This window comes from Lepisma saccharinum, chromosome 13 (assembly GCF_977018435.1).
Source record: "Lepisma saccharinum chromosome 13, izLepSacc3.1, whole genome shotgun sequence".
NCBI classification, from domain to species: domain Eukaryota; kingdom Metazoa; phylum Arthropoda; class Insecta; order Zygentoma; family Lepismatidae; genus Lepisma; species Lepisma saccharinum.
The window spans coordinates 54,073,339-54,092,723 of record NC_139241.1 but is presented as its reverse complement, the minus strand read 5'-3'; the positions used below and the strand labels follow the sequence as shown (position 1 = coordinate 54,092,723).

The following is a 19,385-nucleotide window of genomic DNA, read 5'->3' as shown; positions in this document are numbered from 1 at the left end:
ACATCTGTCGGCGTCAGATCATACTTTCGAATACCTCAAAGCGTTAATAATTGTGATTGCACTACTATTACTACCGGCGAGCGATGTGACGATCCGCACGAATAATGTCGTCGGCAACATGTCTGCGCTGGTGGCTGTGGCAGGACGACCAGGCCGCGGCCGATCATGAAGCTCCATTTCTCCACTTCCTGAAGCCTAACTCTCTGCACACAGCGTCGAACAGTGCCCCTATCGAACACAGAACTTCCATACACAGCACACAACTGTTTGTGAATGTTTCCCATACTTTCTTTCTCCGCCACTAAGAATTCAATTACAGCTCGTTGTTTGTAACGAACGTGTGTCGCTCACAGATGCCATTTTCACGGACCACTACCGCCACGCCATCTGTCGGATGACCATGTATTTACACACATGTGGGCATTAAACTTCAATGTTGCTACCCTTCATTGTGGCATGAGAAAAAAACATTGTGAGGCATTAATTTCTGAGCAACTCATGTACATAAGCATGCAATGATTCATTCTTTAGTTCTTTTAAACTATACTTATCCTAACACTACGTTCCGATTGAGTACCTCTTCTTGCGTCCTCAGGTGAAATTTCTTTTGCCGGTGGTGGTCATCGAACCTAAAATCCGTTGCTCTAACCAACTACTTAACGGCGACTCCCAGAACTCAAAAGCCACAGTATGCATGCCATATATCCCTGGGTTATCAGAAAAGTTAAGTAGAATTGGTTAACAATTCCAATTTAGAACATCATTCAGCAGTTAGAATACAATGTAAAATTGGTTCACAATTCCAACTTAGGACATCATTCAGCAGTAAGAAGGCAAAGTAGAATTGGTTCACAATTCCAACTTAGGACATCATTCAGCAGTAAGAAGACAAAGTAGAATTGGTTGACAATTCCAACTTAGGACATCATTCAGCAGTAAGAAGACAAAGTAGAATTGGTTGACAATTCCAACTGAGGACATCATTCAGCAGAAGGAGGCAAAGTAGAATTGGTTCATAATTCGAACTTAGGACATCATTCAGCAGTAAGAAGACAAAGTAGAATTGGTTGACAATTCCAACTTAGGACATCATTCAGCAGTAAGAAGACAAAGTAGAATTGGTTGACAATTCCAACTTAGGACATCATTTAGCAGTAAGAAGACAAAGTAGAATTGGTTCACAATTCCAACTTAGGACATCATTCAGCAGTAAGAAGACAAAGTAGAATTGGTTCACAATTCCAACTTAGGACATCATTCAGCAGTAAGAAGACAAAGTAGAATTGGTTCACAATTCCAACTTAGGACATCATTCAGCAGTAAGAAGACAAAGTAGAATTGGTTCACAATTCCAACTTAGGACATCATTCAGCAGTAAGAAGACAAAGTAGAATTGGTTGACAATTCCAACTTAGGACATCATTCAGCAGTAAGAAGACAAAGTAGAATTGGTTCACAATTCCAACTTAGGACATCATTCAGCAGTAAGAAGACAAAGTAGAATTGGTTGACAATTCCAACTTAGGACATCATTCAGCAGTAAGATGACAAAGTAGAATTGGTTCACAATTCCAACTTAGGACATCATTCAGCAGTATGAAGACAAAGTAGAATTGTTTGACAATTCCAACTTAGGACATCATTCAGCAGTAAGAAGACAAAGTAGAATTGGTTGACAATTCCAACTTAGGACATTATTCAGCAGTAAGAAGACAAAGTAGAATTGTTTGACAATTCCAACGTAGGACATCATTCAGCAGTAAAAAGACAAAGTAGAATTGTTTGACAATTCCAACTTAGGACATCATTCAGCACTAAGAAGACAAAGTAGAATTGGTTCACAATTCCAACAGAGGACATAATTCAGCAGTAAGGAGACAAAGTTGAATTGGTTCACAATTCCAACTTAGAACATCATTCAGCAGTAAGAAGACAAGGTAGAATTGGTTCACAATTTCAACTTAGGACATCATTCAGCAGTAAGAAGACAAAGTAGAATTGTTTAACAATTCCAACTTAGGACATCATTCAGCAGTAAGAAGACAAAGTAGAATTGGTTGACAATTCCAACTTAGGACATCATTCAGCACTAAGAAGACAAAGTAGAATTGGTTCACAATTCCAACAGAGGACATAATTGAGCAGTAAGGAGACAAAGTTGAATTGGTTCACATTTCCAACTTAGGACATCATTCAGCAGTAAGAAGACAAGGTAGAATTGGTTCACAATTTCAACTTAGGACATCATTCAGCAGTAAGAAGACAAAGTAGAATTGTTTAACAATTCCAACTTAGGACATCATTCAGCAGTAAGAAGACAAAGTAGAATTGGTTGACAATTCCAACTTAGGACATCATTCAACAGTAAAAAGACAAAGTAGAATTGTTTGATAATTCCAACTTAGGACATCATTCAGCAGTATGAAGACACTAAGAAGCAAACTGTCCAACACAAAGACAGAAAGCCCCATACAAGCTAGCAAAAACGGTATGTTCAACATACCATTTAAATGCGGTGGAGCTTCCATAGGAATATCAGGACTCCCTCTCCAGAAAAGGAAAGATGAACACAAGCAAAGACGAAACAAATAGGTAAAAAATAGCCGAAAATGCATATAGTTAATCTCATAGAATTCAGTGGAGCAACGTAACAGTACTACATAAAGAAACATTGGAAACTAAGGAAGAATCAAAGAATCAGCTGTCGTAGCGATGGTCCAAAACCCTGTAAGTCATCCCAGTGTAGAATTCAAGCAAATATGGTCCCCTCTCCTCAAAAATTACAAATAGTAGCATAAATGGAGCAAAAATTAGTGCAGAATTGTGTTGTATACCTTGGTGTAGTTGGTTAAAGCAACGGATTGGTAGAAAGAATCACAGAAGAGGTGCTCTCTCGAAACGTATTGTAAGAATAGGTATTGTTTAATGCACTGTACAATAGATAATGTCCAATTAACATTACGTGCTAATTGCATTTATTTGTGAAGGTTCGTTTCCAAGTAACACTTGTCGACTGTGACGTGTCGTTTCGGTCAGTAAGCTTCATATGCTTTTCCACGCAAATTTTTAAAAACTGAATATAATTTATGTTATTACTGATAATACTAGTACGTGTTATTTCTGAATGTGAATTAACACGTTTAAAAATTATTCCAGTTCCACTGTTTACGTTATACACAAAGTTTTTATCAATTGATTTTCTGGCTTACACGATGTTTGAAAGGGACGAATGTCTCGTGGGGCGTGGAGGGAAGTGGGTGTAATTTGAGGCCCTGTACGTTCGTGGCTTAACACGATTAGTTCGGTGTTAGGTCACATGGAAGAAAAAAAGAGTACGCTTCTATGAGTCGCCCTGGGACAAAAGCTACATGCCAATATCAGGAGGGGTAGAAGCTTTCCTGGAAGGGTAGGTTTTCTGGGGATGGGGCTGTTTGCTTCGTGCAGGTCACTGGAGAATGGTGGAAGAGAATGGGAAACTCCTGTTTTTTTACCTTTCTCCTGGAATTAGTCGTATATCACTTGCTTCACTGAAATGGGGAGTAAGTAGATTATGTGGCTGATGGCATATGAAAACACGTTTCTGCATTATACTTTCTACATTTAGAGAACTCAAGTTTATAATGTCGAAATGAAGAGCGACTTTTTTACACCATTGTGCATTTATTTCAATATCGTTTGAATGAGCATTGCTACTAAAACATACTCCGACATGGATTTCTCCTCATGTTGCAGGTGAAAGCTGTTTTTAAAGTTGATTATTAAGTTAAACACAAAGTTTGAAAAATATGATAAATATTTTTTTTCAGAATCCCATGCATTCCTTATGGAGATAAATAACCGCAACAACTTCAAGTTACGGCTAATCAAAGGGTTGTTTCTACTTTTCCTCTGACAACTGAAATCTTCAACGTGGTCTCTTTCCATTCTTATATTTATCCACTCCATCAGAAGTGTGATATTCCCAAGAGAATAATACTCCAATAAGCTTAATGCTACGTTTTCTAGTCGTGGAAAAAGGTCGGTTGGGAAGATGCTGTTCGGGGTTCTCGCGTCTGGCTGTACAAAAACTGTTCCTCCTGCCCTTAATATTTTTTCCCTGTAGGGCAGTGGCTTGGCGTAGGGAGGATTTGGAACCATACCTATTCTCCAGCTAAACTTTTCCTTCAAAGAAACTAATGAAATGATGTCAAGCGCGTCACTGGTTTGCTAAGAAAAGGTGGCAAAACCCTCCTATACCAGTGCATGCGTTTCACACTGGACCAATGGACCATATTAGTGGTGACGTCACGAGCAGACAACAGCAATTTTGAGTAGATATCGGTTACGTGCTGTTTCTCTATGTAATATAATTTGATTTTGCAGTATAAGAGGCAATTTTTGAAATTGACAGCGGTCGTGAAATAATATTGTAATGTGTATCTTATGCAGTGATGTGCCGTAGACTATAAGTTTACGTCTACATACGTTGTCTACACGTAATCTACGCGTAGATTACATTGGGTTGTAGTTTACATAGACTACCTAGACAATATAAAGTGCATTAAAATAAATTTTCAAGGGTTTCATGAAAGAAAAGTGACATTTTCAACTATATTGGTTCCTAACGAAATGAAAAGAATCCTATTTACAACAAAATTTCTATTCTCTTCTATTTTCAACTATGGAGGAAGATAAATAGTATGCAAGAAATAACAACAGATGGCAGTCGTGAGGCAAGAGTGGTCTTTTTCCCATAAAACACTAGAATATTTCCTATATTAGGTTTCTTCCTAGGTGAGAAATTGTTCGAATTTGGAAGAAAGAGTATGAAAAGTTCTCCTCACACATCAGCAACTGATAAGCAGTATAATTTTATTTTAATTCCACGGCGCCCTTTGTTAAGTTATCACCTTTCGCTATGTTGTTTACATAGATTACGTCATCTACGTGTATAAAATAGTCTACGTGCAGAATGTAGACTATCGTTGTTTATGCGTAGACGCACATCACTGATCTTATGTAATGTTGAGATTTTGGAGAATACATCGATTTATTACATATACCGTACATATAATAAGGTAAAGCGTAATGGAGTATGGAAATCATGCATTTCTAAAGTATATCGAGTCATTCCAGTTCTGAGGCTCAACTGTGCGCTGCTGCCGTGATGAGCACCATCGTGTGACAGTAGCAGCGCCGCTTATTGGCTGCGGTTACCGGATCGGATATCCGTTTTATCTGATTTATGTGCAATATATCGCCGTATTCTCCGAATTCTCATCTTTAGATTGATGCACGACGCATAGCATAATTTTCTTTCATAACTGCTGATACACTTTTATATGCGATGGAAAATGCAATGCTATCGCATAGGAAAACACCACGTGACCAGTTTCTTTGGACACAATTTTGCTTAGTTGTCTGCTCGTGAGGTCACACTGATATGGTCCATTCTGTCCCTTCTATCTACCTCTCTTCTCAACGCACTGGCCTGGTTGCAGTGTTGCCAGTAACAAAGCACTGATACTCATTAAATCGGCCTGTAGCTACACATTGTATATAAATTGGATACACACAGTCAAATGACCAGTTTTGTATTACATGGAATATGATCACAGCCACGGACCCTATTTTTTCTGTTTTTAAGAACACTACAACTCTGTCCACCGACTACTCTGTTATACGAGTTCAAAAAAATCCAGCCGACCTCCGTGACGTAGTGGTTAGCACAGCGGGCTACGACTACAGGGGACTCGGGTTCGAGTCTCATCCCGGGTATGGATGTTCTTTGTGAATGTCCCTTCCTTAATTTTATATCATCACTGATTCTCATCGTCGCGATTAACCAAAAATTGAAGAAAAGCGACGCTAAATAACAATAGTCAAATCGTATCACTTTGTTGATGAGCATTTCTTTGTCCTTTTGTACTTGTTCACGATGCACAGAGACCGCTTATTCTGGTGTCTTTCATGGCACCCGTCATCCATGTTTTCACGCTACAATTTTACTATTCGTATCATATGAAGTTCTTCCTGATACCTCAAAGGGCAAATGCCACCTCTGGCCCCCCTCTGCGGGCGCCCTTGGTTCCAAGTGTCTACAACTAGGATTATTTGCGACTTACTGGTTGTAGAACATATAAATGTCAATAGTTCCTCGCAGAAGCGGCTATTGCGTGCCATAACTGGAGGGCAATGACTAGTGAACGGTTTTTAAGGTGCACTGCAACAACACCTTCCCATTCACATATTTTATGTGTCCAGTGTATCTGTGTGCTGTCCTTCATTCTCGCTGCATAATATTATGTGACGCCAAGTTCTGTGAGACATTTTTTCCAACATAGCAGAGGTTTATTGTTCTAAATGCCGCTGTAGCAGTTGGCCTCAACTCGTCATTGGAATTATAACATTGTTTTTACACAATGTCCTTTATGCATCCCCAAAGAGAGCCATTTCATAGGCGCCGGGAATATTTCAGAACCACGACCTATCCATTTGTTAGGAAAAGTGTCATTGAGATATTCACGCACACATGAGCATAATGAGCCGGAGCCCCCATCTTGTTGAAACCAAACCTCATCTCTGATTTCAAGTTCATCGAGTTTCGGTATAAACCATTGTTGTAACATATTGAGCTATGGTGTACTGGCCCATGAACATGGCATCGCATAATATTATGCGCAACAGCACACATAAAACTCTATACACTAGATACATAAGATATATGAATGGGTAGGGACTTACGGGCCACCCTGTACTTTAGGACATTAAATAAAGAAAAATGAACACACTTTGTTGCACCTTTTCGTGAGATTTACACATTTATCCCCGCTTTGCTCCCTCTTTGATGCTTCAGCACCTATTTCCTTCATGTCTTGTTTAAAAATTGGACAACAAAATAAATTATTTTCACTCTTTTTGAACAGCTACATAAAATCCTATAGTCTCATTTTGTAGAGCAGAATCACAGCTATAAAATGGTATGATATAATCATTGCAGCCTCAATAGTTCCCAAGATAATGTAGTTTCTCCATCTATAAGGATCTCCAGAGCTCAAATCGTCAGCACATTCGTAAACATAGAAATTATGAGCGTAATCCAGTATAGGTTGTTTCCTAAATACTGGTTACTTTATGTATATCATTACTAATTATGTTGTTTGCTACAGTATTGAATAAAGAATGTTAATATAACTGGTTTAGACCTGCGTAATGGCATTTTAAACCTTTTTTTCCCTTTCCCGACCATAATTGTGCACCTTAAAATCCTTTCTCTAGTAATGACAGTTTACTTTCTCTTGGTAGACAAGGCTTAGCATTAAGAGGTCATAGTGCGGGGGCAACTGACCCCCTAATAGCCGCCACTGGTTACTCGTACATGTAACACATTACCGAAATGTTGTAGTACATGTCCCCACGTTTCGACACCCTGCTGAGTGATATTCGACACGAGGTCACGAAATCCTTGTGTTTGATTCAAGCCGTGGTATTAGATTACGTAGCATCTGAAACCTTGGCCATTCGGGAGGCGTTAGTTGTCCAGTCTCGCTACGAGATGGCACTGGTTGTTGCTCCCGTGCATTCCCCAATTCTCGTAATTTCCCTGGAGAACTGCGTCCATCTCATTGCTCTTTCGCATTCCCCTAATCCTCCCAAAGGACCAGGGGAAGACATCGCAGCGACTTCTTGCGATTCACGTTGGTTTCAATTGCAGTGGTCCAAACTCCCGCAGGCTTTTGCTGGTGCTGCATTCATAAAGGAATGGCTAACGCAAGCAGTGTGAGAAAGTTTTGTTCTGGATCATACAGTTATCATCCCTGAGCTTTCGAGCAAATATTGTTAGTTTGTATCACATGGATTACGTAGACCAACTCTACAACGAGATCTTTCATCCTATTAAACTTCCGAACACACGGGGTTAAGCTCCGACGTGGCAACAGCGCGAACTTCTGCCACCCGCATAATTTCATGGCCGGGCGTTTTAGACTGGGGCATACAATATGTCTATGTGGGGCCGATAGCCAAAATTTTTAAGTCTGAAAGAATCAAGATAATTGTATTCCTTAGTCTGAATTACAGGTGTTCTATGTAATAACAATATAAACATTACTTCAAATAATAAACAATTTATATTGGTTAAAACAAAAAAAATATTTGAGGCTAATAAAAGTTTCTAAATACTGTTTATTTTCATTTTCGATGTGCCACTGGCAGGGTTGGCAATTTTTTTTAAAAAAGAAACAAAACAAAGAGTTTTTTTGTTTTAAACAAGAAAAAAACATGTTTTAAACTAGACTTATTTTCTAAAAATAATGATTAATAAGGAATGTTTATCATCCAAGGATGGACTGTGTTCCTATTATAAAGTGCCCGCTTGAGTAACTTCTTAAAAACACATTTATGTTAGTCTTAAACCTCGCATGTAGACTGGTCGAGAAGCTTCAATTAATCCACAGTTGCCAGGTCCAACTGAGTCCACATGGTAGCTACTCTTGTTTTTTTTGTTTTTTTTTAATACGACATTTTAAGATTTTATAGTGAATTTGAATGTAACTAAATATTGACATTAACAACAATGTCCACATTTTGCAGTGTGCTAAGTGAGGAACAAAACTGTTTCATTCATGTAGTATTCAATTTTAAAATTGTTTTAAACACCTTTAAAAAAACATGGACTTTTAAGCGTGACCCACAGGTATTCATCACGATATGTTTCTTTGTTAATTCAATATACATTGTCAGCCACTGAACAGATTCTATGCACAATAAACAGAATGACACGCATTGACAGGCATAGTTACAAACACGCAAACAACCACTAACTATCAAACATAAAGTATCAAAATGTGTTTTAAACAACTGAAAAAAAATTGTTTAAAACACTTTGTTTTAAACATTTGTGAAAAAACAAAGCCATGTGTTTTAAACGTTATAACGTTTAAAACAAGTTGTTATAAACAATATGCCAACACTGGTACGACATTATATTCATTTACAAAACTGGGTGTTTTATCTGTCAAATAGGCAATTTTTATTCATATACAGTAACGTTTTATATCAAAATTATCTCTCTTTTCTATACTTTTCATTGAAGCTGTAGTGAAGTTACATTGTTTAATATAAAATAATATTTTCACTTTATGATTTCATTCAATAAACAAACAATTTTTTATTGGAATGTGTGAAAACGATTTTTAGTCTAGAATATGATTTCAGTAATTTTGGATATATTTTAAGAATGTTAAAAGAATTCATAGTGATCACATCATCAACATGATTTCAAACTTTCTGTAATTCAATTTTGAACACATCTCGGATATAGGAGTTGCATAACTTAAAATTACTTTCATCCGAAAAATAATTATATAACAAATTACCGTTTATTAATAATAGTAATAATTTATTATTGTTATAATTATAAATCCCAGCACAATTTATAAGCATTTATCAAAAATTCACAGATTAAACAACATTTTTCTTATCGGGAGGTTAGCAACGCTGCTTCCGTATAGCTTTGACAGTTGGCACACTAATTAGCATCCCTAAAAGGAATTGGTTAGTCGCTTAGTGTTTTGGCTTTTCCTCCAACGCTGTGTATCTAAGTGCTCTTGGCTTCGTTGCAGGATTGAGGCAGAATTGCACCGAGACGGAGTTCCAATGCGGAGATGGCCACTGCGTTCAGCTGAGCTGGAGATGCGACGGAGATGACGACTGCAAAGATGCATCCGACGAGGCCAACTGCACAAAGAAAAGGTGAGTCACTCTAAGCTGAATTTAAGTTTTCGTTCATCGACTGATCCGTTAGAGATTTCTTTTATAATCTTCTAATTTTCATCTACAATGCCCCTTGGACCGTTGCTTACATATCCGATAGGATGATGTTATGTAGTTCTGTGTCTTGGGGGCATTTATGTTAAGTACAATATTGGACTTTCAAAATTTGTGGATATGTCACTGATTTTGTAGGCTCAGCTTCTATCAATGTCAGTGTTTTTTTTTCTCTCTCTCTCTTTCCTTTCTTTTTTACTCTTTCCTTCTATCACCCTTTTCATCTTTCTCTTCGTGTCTTTCTCCCTGACTTTCTCTTTCATTTTCTCTTTCTCGCCCTTTCTATCTCTTTCTCTTCCTTTCTCCTTCTGTTTTTATTTCTCTCTCCCTTTCTATCTTTCTCTCCACTTTGTGTCTTTCTCCCTTTCTCTTTTTCACTTTCCTTCTCCCTTTCTTTCTCTCCACTTTTTGTCATTCTTCCTTTCTCTTTTCACTTTTTTCTCTCCCTTTCTATCTTTCTCTCCACTTTTTGTCTTTCTCCCTTTCTCTTTTTCACTTTCTCTCTAGGGCCTCCCCCATGGCGCAGTGGTAGCGTCATTGCCTTGTAATCAAAGGGTCCCGGGTTCGATACCCGGTGGAGGCACAAGTGGTTCGGATCCCACTTTAAACTGTAGGTCCAGTCCCGATTAGCCTTACTGTGCATAAAGTGGACTTAAAACACCAACTCAAACCAAACTCACTTTCTCTCTACCTTTCTATCTTTCTCTCCACTTTTTGTTTTTCTCCCTTTCTCTTTTTCACTTTCTCTCTCCCTTTCTATCTTCCTCTCCACTTTTTGCTTTTCTCCCTTTCTCTTTTCACTTTCTCCCTTTCTACCCACTTTCTGCCTTTCTCCCTTTCTCTTTTTCACTTTCTCTCTCCCTTTCTACCCACTTTCTGCATTTCTCCCTTTCTCTTTTTCACTTTCTCTCTCCCTTTCTATATTTCTCTTCACTTCTTGTCTCTCTTTTTCTCTTTCTCCCTTTCTATATCTTTCTTTCGATCTTCACTCTTTCTCTCTCTTATCTCTCGCTTTCTTCATTTCTTTCTTTCTCCCCCTTTTCCACTCTTTCTCGCTTTCTTTTTCTCTGTCTCTTTTACCCTCCCTTTCTTCTCATTGTTATTCTGTCTCTTTCTTTCTCTATCTCTGCAACGCCAAGGGTCCCGGGTTCGAATCCCGGTCGAGCTTGGTTGTTTGTGAATGTCCATTCATCAATTTCATCATTTCATCACTCATCCCCATCTTCGCAAATTAGCCAAGAGGGACAAAACGCGAAGTAAAATAAACTAAATCAAATCAAAATCAAATCTTTCTCTATCTCTTCCTTTCCCACTCTCTCTCCTTTCCTTCCTTTGTCACTTCACTCCCTCCTCTTATGAGTTTTAATTTATTCTTGATAAGGAATTCATTGCAATTCCGTTGACCGACTGACTTAGATTTCTTGTTTTTGCCGAATGCAAAAATTGCTTCTGTTTGTTGTATTTGGGTTATTTCCTTGCTTAACTATTATAATCAGTGGAGATTACAAACACAGAGAAACATTGTTGCTATGACCTTTCGCTCAACGCGTTCTGCCATCAATTCTGCTCCCAACGTTTAGCACCGAGGTGTTTACGGGGCACCCTGTACCTTGTGGATGCATTGTGGAATCTGCCATTAACACCTTCCTCTTCGGTATTGTACAGGTACTGGGGCACCGGCTTGTGGTATTAACCCTGAATGGGTCGCAAGAAATCGCATCACAAAGGGGTGATCGGCAGTATTATTATGCACATTGACGACAATTTCCTCTCCATCCCCACGCAGTGACGTAATCGACGTGCCATTTGCGTCCACCCTCAGTTTGCAGTCTTCCCCGTAACACAAAGGGGGGGGAGGGGGACAGCCGCGAAGCTATTCCCTTCATCCCGCCCAACAATGGGGCTACAGGAAATCCTCCTTCTTGAATGTTACGTTCAGCTAGCTGTGAAATTTCATCCCTACCAGCGTGAATGTCATTGTTGGATCCTCTTTTTGAAAAATCGCATCGGATTACCACCTTTGGACGCCCCGGATCATTCCCGGTGGCTGCGCTGGTTACGTAAAACCATTTGGAGAGCAGTGTTGCCAGGTGCATGGTTTTTACTGTGTCTCACGTTCAGGTTATCGAGGCAGTGTTTGATAGTAACTAGTTACAAGTAAATCGACGCGACGAAAAGTGAAAAGAGAGAGAGAGAGAGAGAAAGAGAAAGAAGGGAGAATGAAGAAAAGTGGAAAGAAATAATGTAAAAGGAGAGACAGAGATAGAAAGGGGGAGAGAGAGAAAGAAAGAGAAAAGGGGAGAGAAAGTGGAAGAAAGAAAGAGAGAGAGAAATAATGGGAGAGAGAAAAATAAAAGGAAAGAGAATGAAAGGGATAGAGAAAGAGAATGAAAGGGGAGAAAGAGCGAGAAGTGAAAGACGAAATGTGTAGAGACAGAAAGTGGAGAGATAGAGATAGAAAGGTAAGGAGAGATAAAAGGAAGAGGAATAAAGAAAAGGAGAAAGAGAAAATAGAAGAGCCTCGAAAGAGAGGAAGGAACAAAGAAACAAATTAATTGCGAAAGTAATAACCATGAATCTGATTAAAAGCGATAAGAAAAAGAAAAGGAGACAAAGAAATAAAGAGAATGAGAGTTACTTTTTAAATTAATTCTAACTGTAACTATAGCTACTTTTAAAAGTAAGTAGCTGTGACTTTAACAGTTAACAGGTACAGTCTTGGACAATGCTGGGTTGTAACGACCCTATTGAAGAAGCACTGAAGCAAGCCCTCGGTGTCTGACCACCAAGCGCCTTGTGAGTAGACAACCCAAACAGCATTGCAATTCTGCGGCTTGTATACCAGTCACGGGTATACATCACTGTAAATTGAGTAGTGATGCCTAAGAGAAATACGAGATGAAGATTGTTGGAAGTAATGTCTCGTGTTCTCGACATGGAATAATTCTCGGTCCAAGTTACGTTCCATTATTTAATGTTGTTTGGTAACGAACCTGACGGACTGGGTTTATATTTTCACCCCTTGCAATACACTAAGTTCTATATTTTACAGTTATATTAATGTTTTGAACGAAAATAATACCTAGAACAACATCCAACACACGTTCACACCACTCTTGTCACACACATGCACGTGAAAACGCACACACAAAGATAAGTTTTAACTTCCAAGTGAATGTCCAAATGACAATAAACGGAGAAGCATGATGTGCGAAGCATGTGATATTTCACAGAATGAATGCGTCTATTTTTGACACACGTGGTTTCTATTAATAGAGAATGAGACAATTATCAGAAATTAAGATGCATTTACTTTTTCATGTGCTGAGGAAGGAAACAGACTGACTGGAAAAAAGAAAATGTAGTGCTATTGATAGTGTGTTGGTTAGCGTGCAGAGCTTTCATCAACGAGGCCTGGGTTCGATCCCCACCATGGGCAAATTTTTTTATTATTTTCTTGCAGTGAACAAGTTTATTATTTTGTTTTCTAGGCATTTTAACGAAAGGATACACATCAAATTTAATATTTTAATCTGTCCTTTCATTCTTCTAATACGTTCTCTATCACAAGGGATATAGAGATTCTCTATCTTGTCCAAGGATATTTTCTCAATAGTTCCGTAGCTACGATTCTCCAGTCTCTTCCACCCATTTATTTATTTACTTTCTTCATATCTACTCACGAAATACTATGAATGTAGCGAAAACACACAGATATAGTTAGAACAAGAAACACACCTCGCATCGAAGGTTCCAGGTTTGAGTTCTGGATTTATTGCGAGGGTGGATTATAACTGTGTGTCTATTTTTCATCTTCGTCTAAAAAACATTCCTCACTATTCCAGTGATTAACTTAGGGAGAGACCAAAGCTACTCAAATAGCAAAAGTACAGAAAACGCATGCCACACCTGGCTACGCATGTTATACCTTGGGAATTAGCAATCTGAAAATAAACTTTCGTTTTGGTGGACTACTTGCAAAATCGTTTCGTTTGGAGTGTTGGCTAGCGTGTCGGACTAGCGTGCGGGCAACCTGAGTTCGAGCCCACGAGAAGGTAACTTTTCTTTATCTAATTTCAGCCAACCTTATTTATAAAACTCAGGTTTTTTTTTAAAACCTTTTGAATTACATGCCACTTCGTATGTTAGTAATCTGCAAGCAGAAAAATGAACATTTCTTGTTCCGAAGCGACGATGTATTTGTGTATACGTTGAAAAAAACATATTTATTTATTAGCGGAAAGCATGCAGCCACGTTATAATTGAGATCCCTTCCTAGTTGTCAGTGCTAATATGGCAGTAGCTACATTCTGTCAACACACCAACTTTAACGCTCCCCGTAACGTTACCTTTCCACGTTTCAAAATCGTGAGTGCTGTCTAAAGTAAATACTTTGATACTTGCATTTGCATGTTTGGATCCAAAGTAATACGATTTTCTTTCCCAGCAAATGACATTGAAACTATTAATAACTGTTTTGGCAATGTGATATTGATATCATATATTGAAAGATTAAAAATGGAGAATTTCTCATAAACCAACTTATAAATACCACTGATGTGAAGCGTGAGATTCACGATCAGAAAGCCTGAATGTTGCATTGAAAACTGCAGAGAACAATGACTGACTTATGAACAGCGAAAAGGGATTTTAGATATTACTATAAATAAACAAGGGAGAAGAACACAGGTTGATTTGATGAACTAATTTGTAAACTAAAAGTTTTAATTAAAGAAATAAAATACGTTCATGATTTAATATGTCATTCAATTTCAGGCACATTACACCAACTGAAAGAGTATTTTCAAAATTAATAATATTTGGATAACCGACAAATCCGAACTTGACGTTGAGCCCGTAACGCACTTGAGAATTACAGAAATATACGTAATTTTACTTGAGCATGCCCTTAATTTTGTGTCTTGATTGTGGAAATAATGTGTTGCAACGAGCAGTAGTATGTTTTAGAGAGTGTTTATAATCTCTTGTGTACTGCATAAGAATATTGAAGTCATTCTTAGTTTCCTAATCAAATAAAAATTATTTATTGTAATCTTTAACAAGGAAAGCTTTTGTTTCTTTGCAGCTGTTAATGATAGAAATTCAATTGCAAACAAGTTACCAAATTAACAAATATTTATCTTACATATTTGTGCTATGTGCCCGTATGCTTTATACAGGATGAGGAAGGAAGCAGATTGTTGTTGGGTAACCTGTCCTGCTTTTGTCAGAAAACCTGATCAGCATACTGAACCAAGCCGTCACACGAGATACGACTTCAATAATAAGATCAGTTTCTATGGCCAACTTACTCCAAAAAGGGTAATAAAATTGTCAGTTTGAGGAGACTGAGAAATAATTGCCTCCCATATTACATTATACTCTGTATGCCTAGTGTGGTTTGCCTGTCCCTAAAGAATAAGCAGAAGACAAACCTCTGTCGATTGTAACGCGTGTAAAGTCTGTTCCAGCTTACAAATCACATGCAACACCTTCGCTCGCTTCAGTGTGCTGCACAAGGTCATGTTCTACTGATAAGCAGACACCACTTGACTCCACGGCCAACCGACAGCACCCCAGAGAACCTTCTGTAACTTTGCGAGGTTCCTTCGCATCCCTGATGAAGCGCATGCGTGTAGTCCAGGCACATTTTGCATAATTGGGTAACTAGCAGTGAGTTTGGATTCTGGATATTTTTTGAACTCTGAGAAAAGTAATGATGTGCAGAAAAAAACATTTTTTCTGTATATTTCGATTGTGTGCTCAAATGTTGCAGTAAACATATCTCCGTGACACACAACAACAATTACATTAGCCAGTCACTCCCGAGAAAAAAGCCCTTCAATGTTTAGAAACTTAGCAAGCGTTACTCACGAGACGAATATATTGTCCGTCTGTCAGAAAGCCCGGTGGTGTGGTGGTAGCGTGTTAGTTTGACACGCAGAAGGTACTTGGTTCGATCCCGTTTGATTGCCTCCACTTTTTTTCTCAACTCAAGCAACTAATTATTTCATTTTATTTATTGCATACATTCTTATTTTATTTGCTGTGCGAATTGTTGAATTTCGAATTGAATTTTGTTTTCCAAACTTTTACGATAATTACTTGCGAATAGAATTATATTTATTCCTGGTTCATTTTCTCGAAAGAAATGTATACTTTTCACCAGGTATAACATTTTTTGAATAAAACACGTAGACAATTTAATATGTAAATGTTTGTAAAATGATGAGAAAAGTGGAAAACTATCTTAAAAAAATATTTCCATAAATAAAATTGAAAACGGTAAAAATAGAGATTTCCACCCAAAAATAAAGTAAAAATATATTTCACCTTTATTTCAATAAATTATTAAATAAAATGCAAACATTTGTTGCTCGAGTTATTAAAATAAAATTGGGCAGTAGAACGGGAATCGAACCCATAACCTTCGGGACGTGATACTTATTCGCTACTATGGGGCTACCTGGTCACTTTAAAATCATACAATAGCATCTCCTCATCAAGGCACTTGGAAATTATCGAAACCTTCAAGCGCTTTTCCTCGGATTTTTTCTTCCTTTAAGTCCACTTTATGCACAGTAAGAAAGCTTATACCGGACTGGACCTACAGTTTAAAGTGGGATCCCAACCACTCGCGTATAAACCGGGTATCAAACGTTTCCTCGGAAATTGCTGGCTAACGTGCGTTATTATCAATACTCTTTTCGGGCATGGATGTTTGTGTGTGTCCCAATGAGAATAAACAGAACATAGAGAAAATTGACATGTATGACAACTGAGAAAAATATGAAGAACTGGGGATACTGACAAGTAGGTGTATTCCCTTAATTCAATAATAATAAAAAAATAACTGCAGAGTACCGTACCACTATAGAAAGTCCCGTCCCAAACCGTAGCATCTCCTTCTTAGATGAAATCAACAGATATTCGCAGTTTGTGACTTTTGTGCTTTTTCCTGAGAAACTTAGATATTTTTTTTTAGTTTACAATTTTAGTTCATCATTAGTTCTTCTCTCTTGTTTATTTATATTAATAACTAAATTCCTATTATAGTACGAAAATAAATTTCACTATTGATAAGTCATGCATTGTAAACTGTTAAAAAATAATGCATTGTTCTCTGCAGTTTTGTGTAGTAAGTGCAGTTTATGTAATTACATTAAACGTGACAGATCAACTACAGATCAATTTTTTACATCGGATAGACACTTGAGAAAAATTGGGAATATAATCAAAATGTCCATCAGCTATTAATTGATTTCAAAAAAGCATATGATTCGGTCAAAAGAGATAAATTATAAATAATATATTAGTCGAGTTTGGAATACCTAAGAAGCTTGTTAATATGATAAAAGTATGCACCAGTGAAACAGAAATTAAAATTCGTGTGGGTATAATGTGTCTGACAAATTTACAATTCATGATGGATTAAAACAAAGAGATGCATTATCTCCATTGCTCTTTAATTTTGCCTTAAAATATGCTGTTAGGAAGGTAAAAGAAACTAACGAAGGACTAAATTAAATGGTGTGAATCAGTTGTTATCATATGCAGATGATTTAAACTTATTAGGGGATGATATAAATAGAATTAAGAATAATGCTAAAATATTTTTCAAAACTGCTAAAGAGATAGGTTTGGAAGTTAACAAAGAGAAAACTAAATATATGCTTACAGGCGGAAACCAAGTGTTAGGTAATAATCAAAATCTAATTATTGATAACAACTCGTTTGAACTAGTTTCCAAATTCAAATACTTAGGAGTAATATTAACAAGTGAAAATGATATTAAAGAGGAAATAAAAAGTAGGCTTAATTCAGGAAATGCACGTTACTTTTCTCTTCATAAACTTTTGTCTTCTCGTTTAATATCTAAGAAACTAAAAGTTAAAATATACAAAACAGTAATTTTGCCTGTAGTATTATGTGGATGTGGAACTTGGTCCCTTACATTGAAAGAGGAACATAAATTGAGAGTATTTGAAAATAAGATCCTTAGGAAAATAATTGGACCTAAAAGGGATGAGGAGACAGGTGTGTGGAGAAGGTTACATAATTTGTATTCATGTCCAGATATTATTAGAATAATTAAATCAAGAAGACTTAGGTGGGCAGGCCTTGTGGCGCGAATGGGAGAGGAAAGAGGAGTTTACAGGATTCTTGTTGGGACACCTGATGGTAAGCTGTAGGAAGGCCAAGACGAAGATGGAGGGACTCCGTTGAGCTGGACCTAAAGGAAATCCGTATGGATGGAAAAGAGTATATAGATCTTGCTCAGGATAGGGACAGGTGGAAGGCCTGTGTTGCTGCAGCCTTGAACCTTCTGGTTTAAGAAGGCTAGAGAGTGAGTTAGTTAGTTAGTTCTCTGCAGTTTTGAATGCAACATTCAGGCATCTGATCGTGCATCTTACATCAGCATATGATCATTTATAAGTTGATCTAAGCGAAATTCTTCATTTTTAGTATTTCAATATATGATATCAATTATGAAGAAAGTAAATAAATAAATGGGTGGAAGGGACTGGAGAATCGTAGCTACGGAACTATTGAGAAAATATCCTTGGCCAAGATAGAGAATCTCTATATCCCTTGTGATAGAGAACGTATTAGAAGAATGAAAGGACAGATTAAAATATTAAATTTGATGTGTATCCTTTCGTTAAAATGCCTAGAAAACAAAATAATAAACTTGTTCACTGCAAGAAAATAATAAAAAAATTGCCCATGGTGGGGATCGAACCCAGGCCTCGCTGATGAAAGCTCTGCACGCTAACCAACACACTATCAATAGCACTACATTTTCTTTTTTCCAGTCAGTCTGTTTCCTTCCTCAGCACATGAAAAAGTAAATGCATCTTAATTTCTGATAATTGTCTCATTCTCTATTAATAGAAACCACGTGTGTCAAAAATAGACGCATTCATTCTGTGAAATATCACATGCTTCGCACATCATGCTTCTCCGTTTACTGTCATTTGGACATTCACTTGGAAGTTAAAACTTATCTTTGTGTGTGCGTTTTCACGTGCATGTGTGTGACAAGAGTGGTGTGAACGTGTGTTGGATGTTGTTCTAGGTATTATTTTCGTTCAAAACATTAATATAACTGTAAAATATAGAACTTAGTGTATTGCAAGGGGTGAAAATATAAACCCAGTCCGTCAGGTTCGTTACCAAACAACATTAAATAATGGAACGTAACTTGGACCGAGAATTATTCCATGTCGAGAACACGAGACATTACTTCCAACAATCTTCATCTCGTATTTCTCTTAGGCATCACTACTCAATTTACAGTGATGAATACCCGTGACTGGTATACAAGCCGCAGAATTGCAATGCTGTTTGGGTTGTCTACTCACAAGGCGCTTGGTGGTCAGACACCGAGGGCTTGCTTCAGTGCTTCTTCAATAGGGTCGTTACAACCCAGCATTGTCCAAGACTGTACAAGTAACTTGAATATTTGTAACGTGGGGAAAGAGCTCCATTTGGCAATTCTATTTCCAACTATCTGTGTCTTCTCTGGATGATAAGGTGAAAGGATCGTCGTGGTAAATCCTAAGGCAAGAAACCCA

At 37.6% G+C, this 19,385-nt stretch overlaps 1 protein-coding gene across 2 annotated transcripts in view; it reads left to right on the top strand.

The window, feature by feature from the left end:
• Positions 1 to 19,385, top strand: part of Lrp4 (LDL receptor related protein 4) — a 411,647-nt gene that overhangs the window by 261,961 nt on the left and 130,301 nt on the right. For both annotated transcript variants that reach the window (XM_083134187.1, XM_083134186.1), the window contains exon 3: positions 9,603 to 9,732. In XM_083134187.1, coding sequence (XP_082990313.1) covers positions 9,603 to 9,732 — 130 coding nt within the window. The remainder of the gene's footprint in view (positions 1 to 9,602; positions 9,733 to 19,385) is intronic.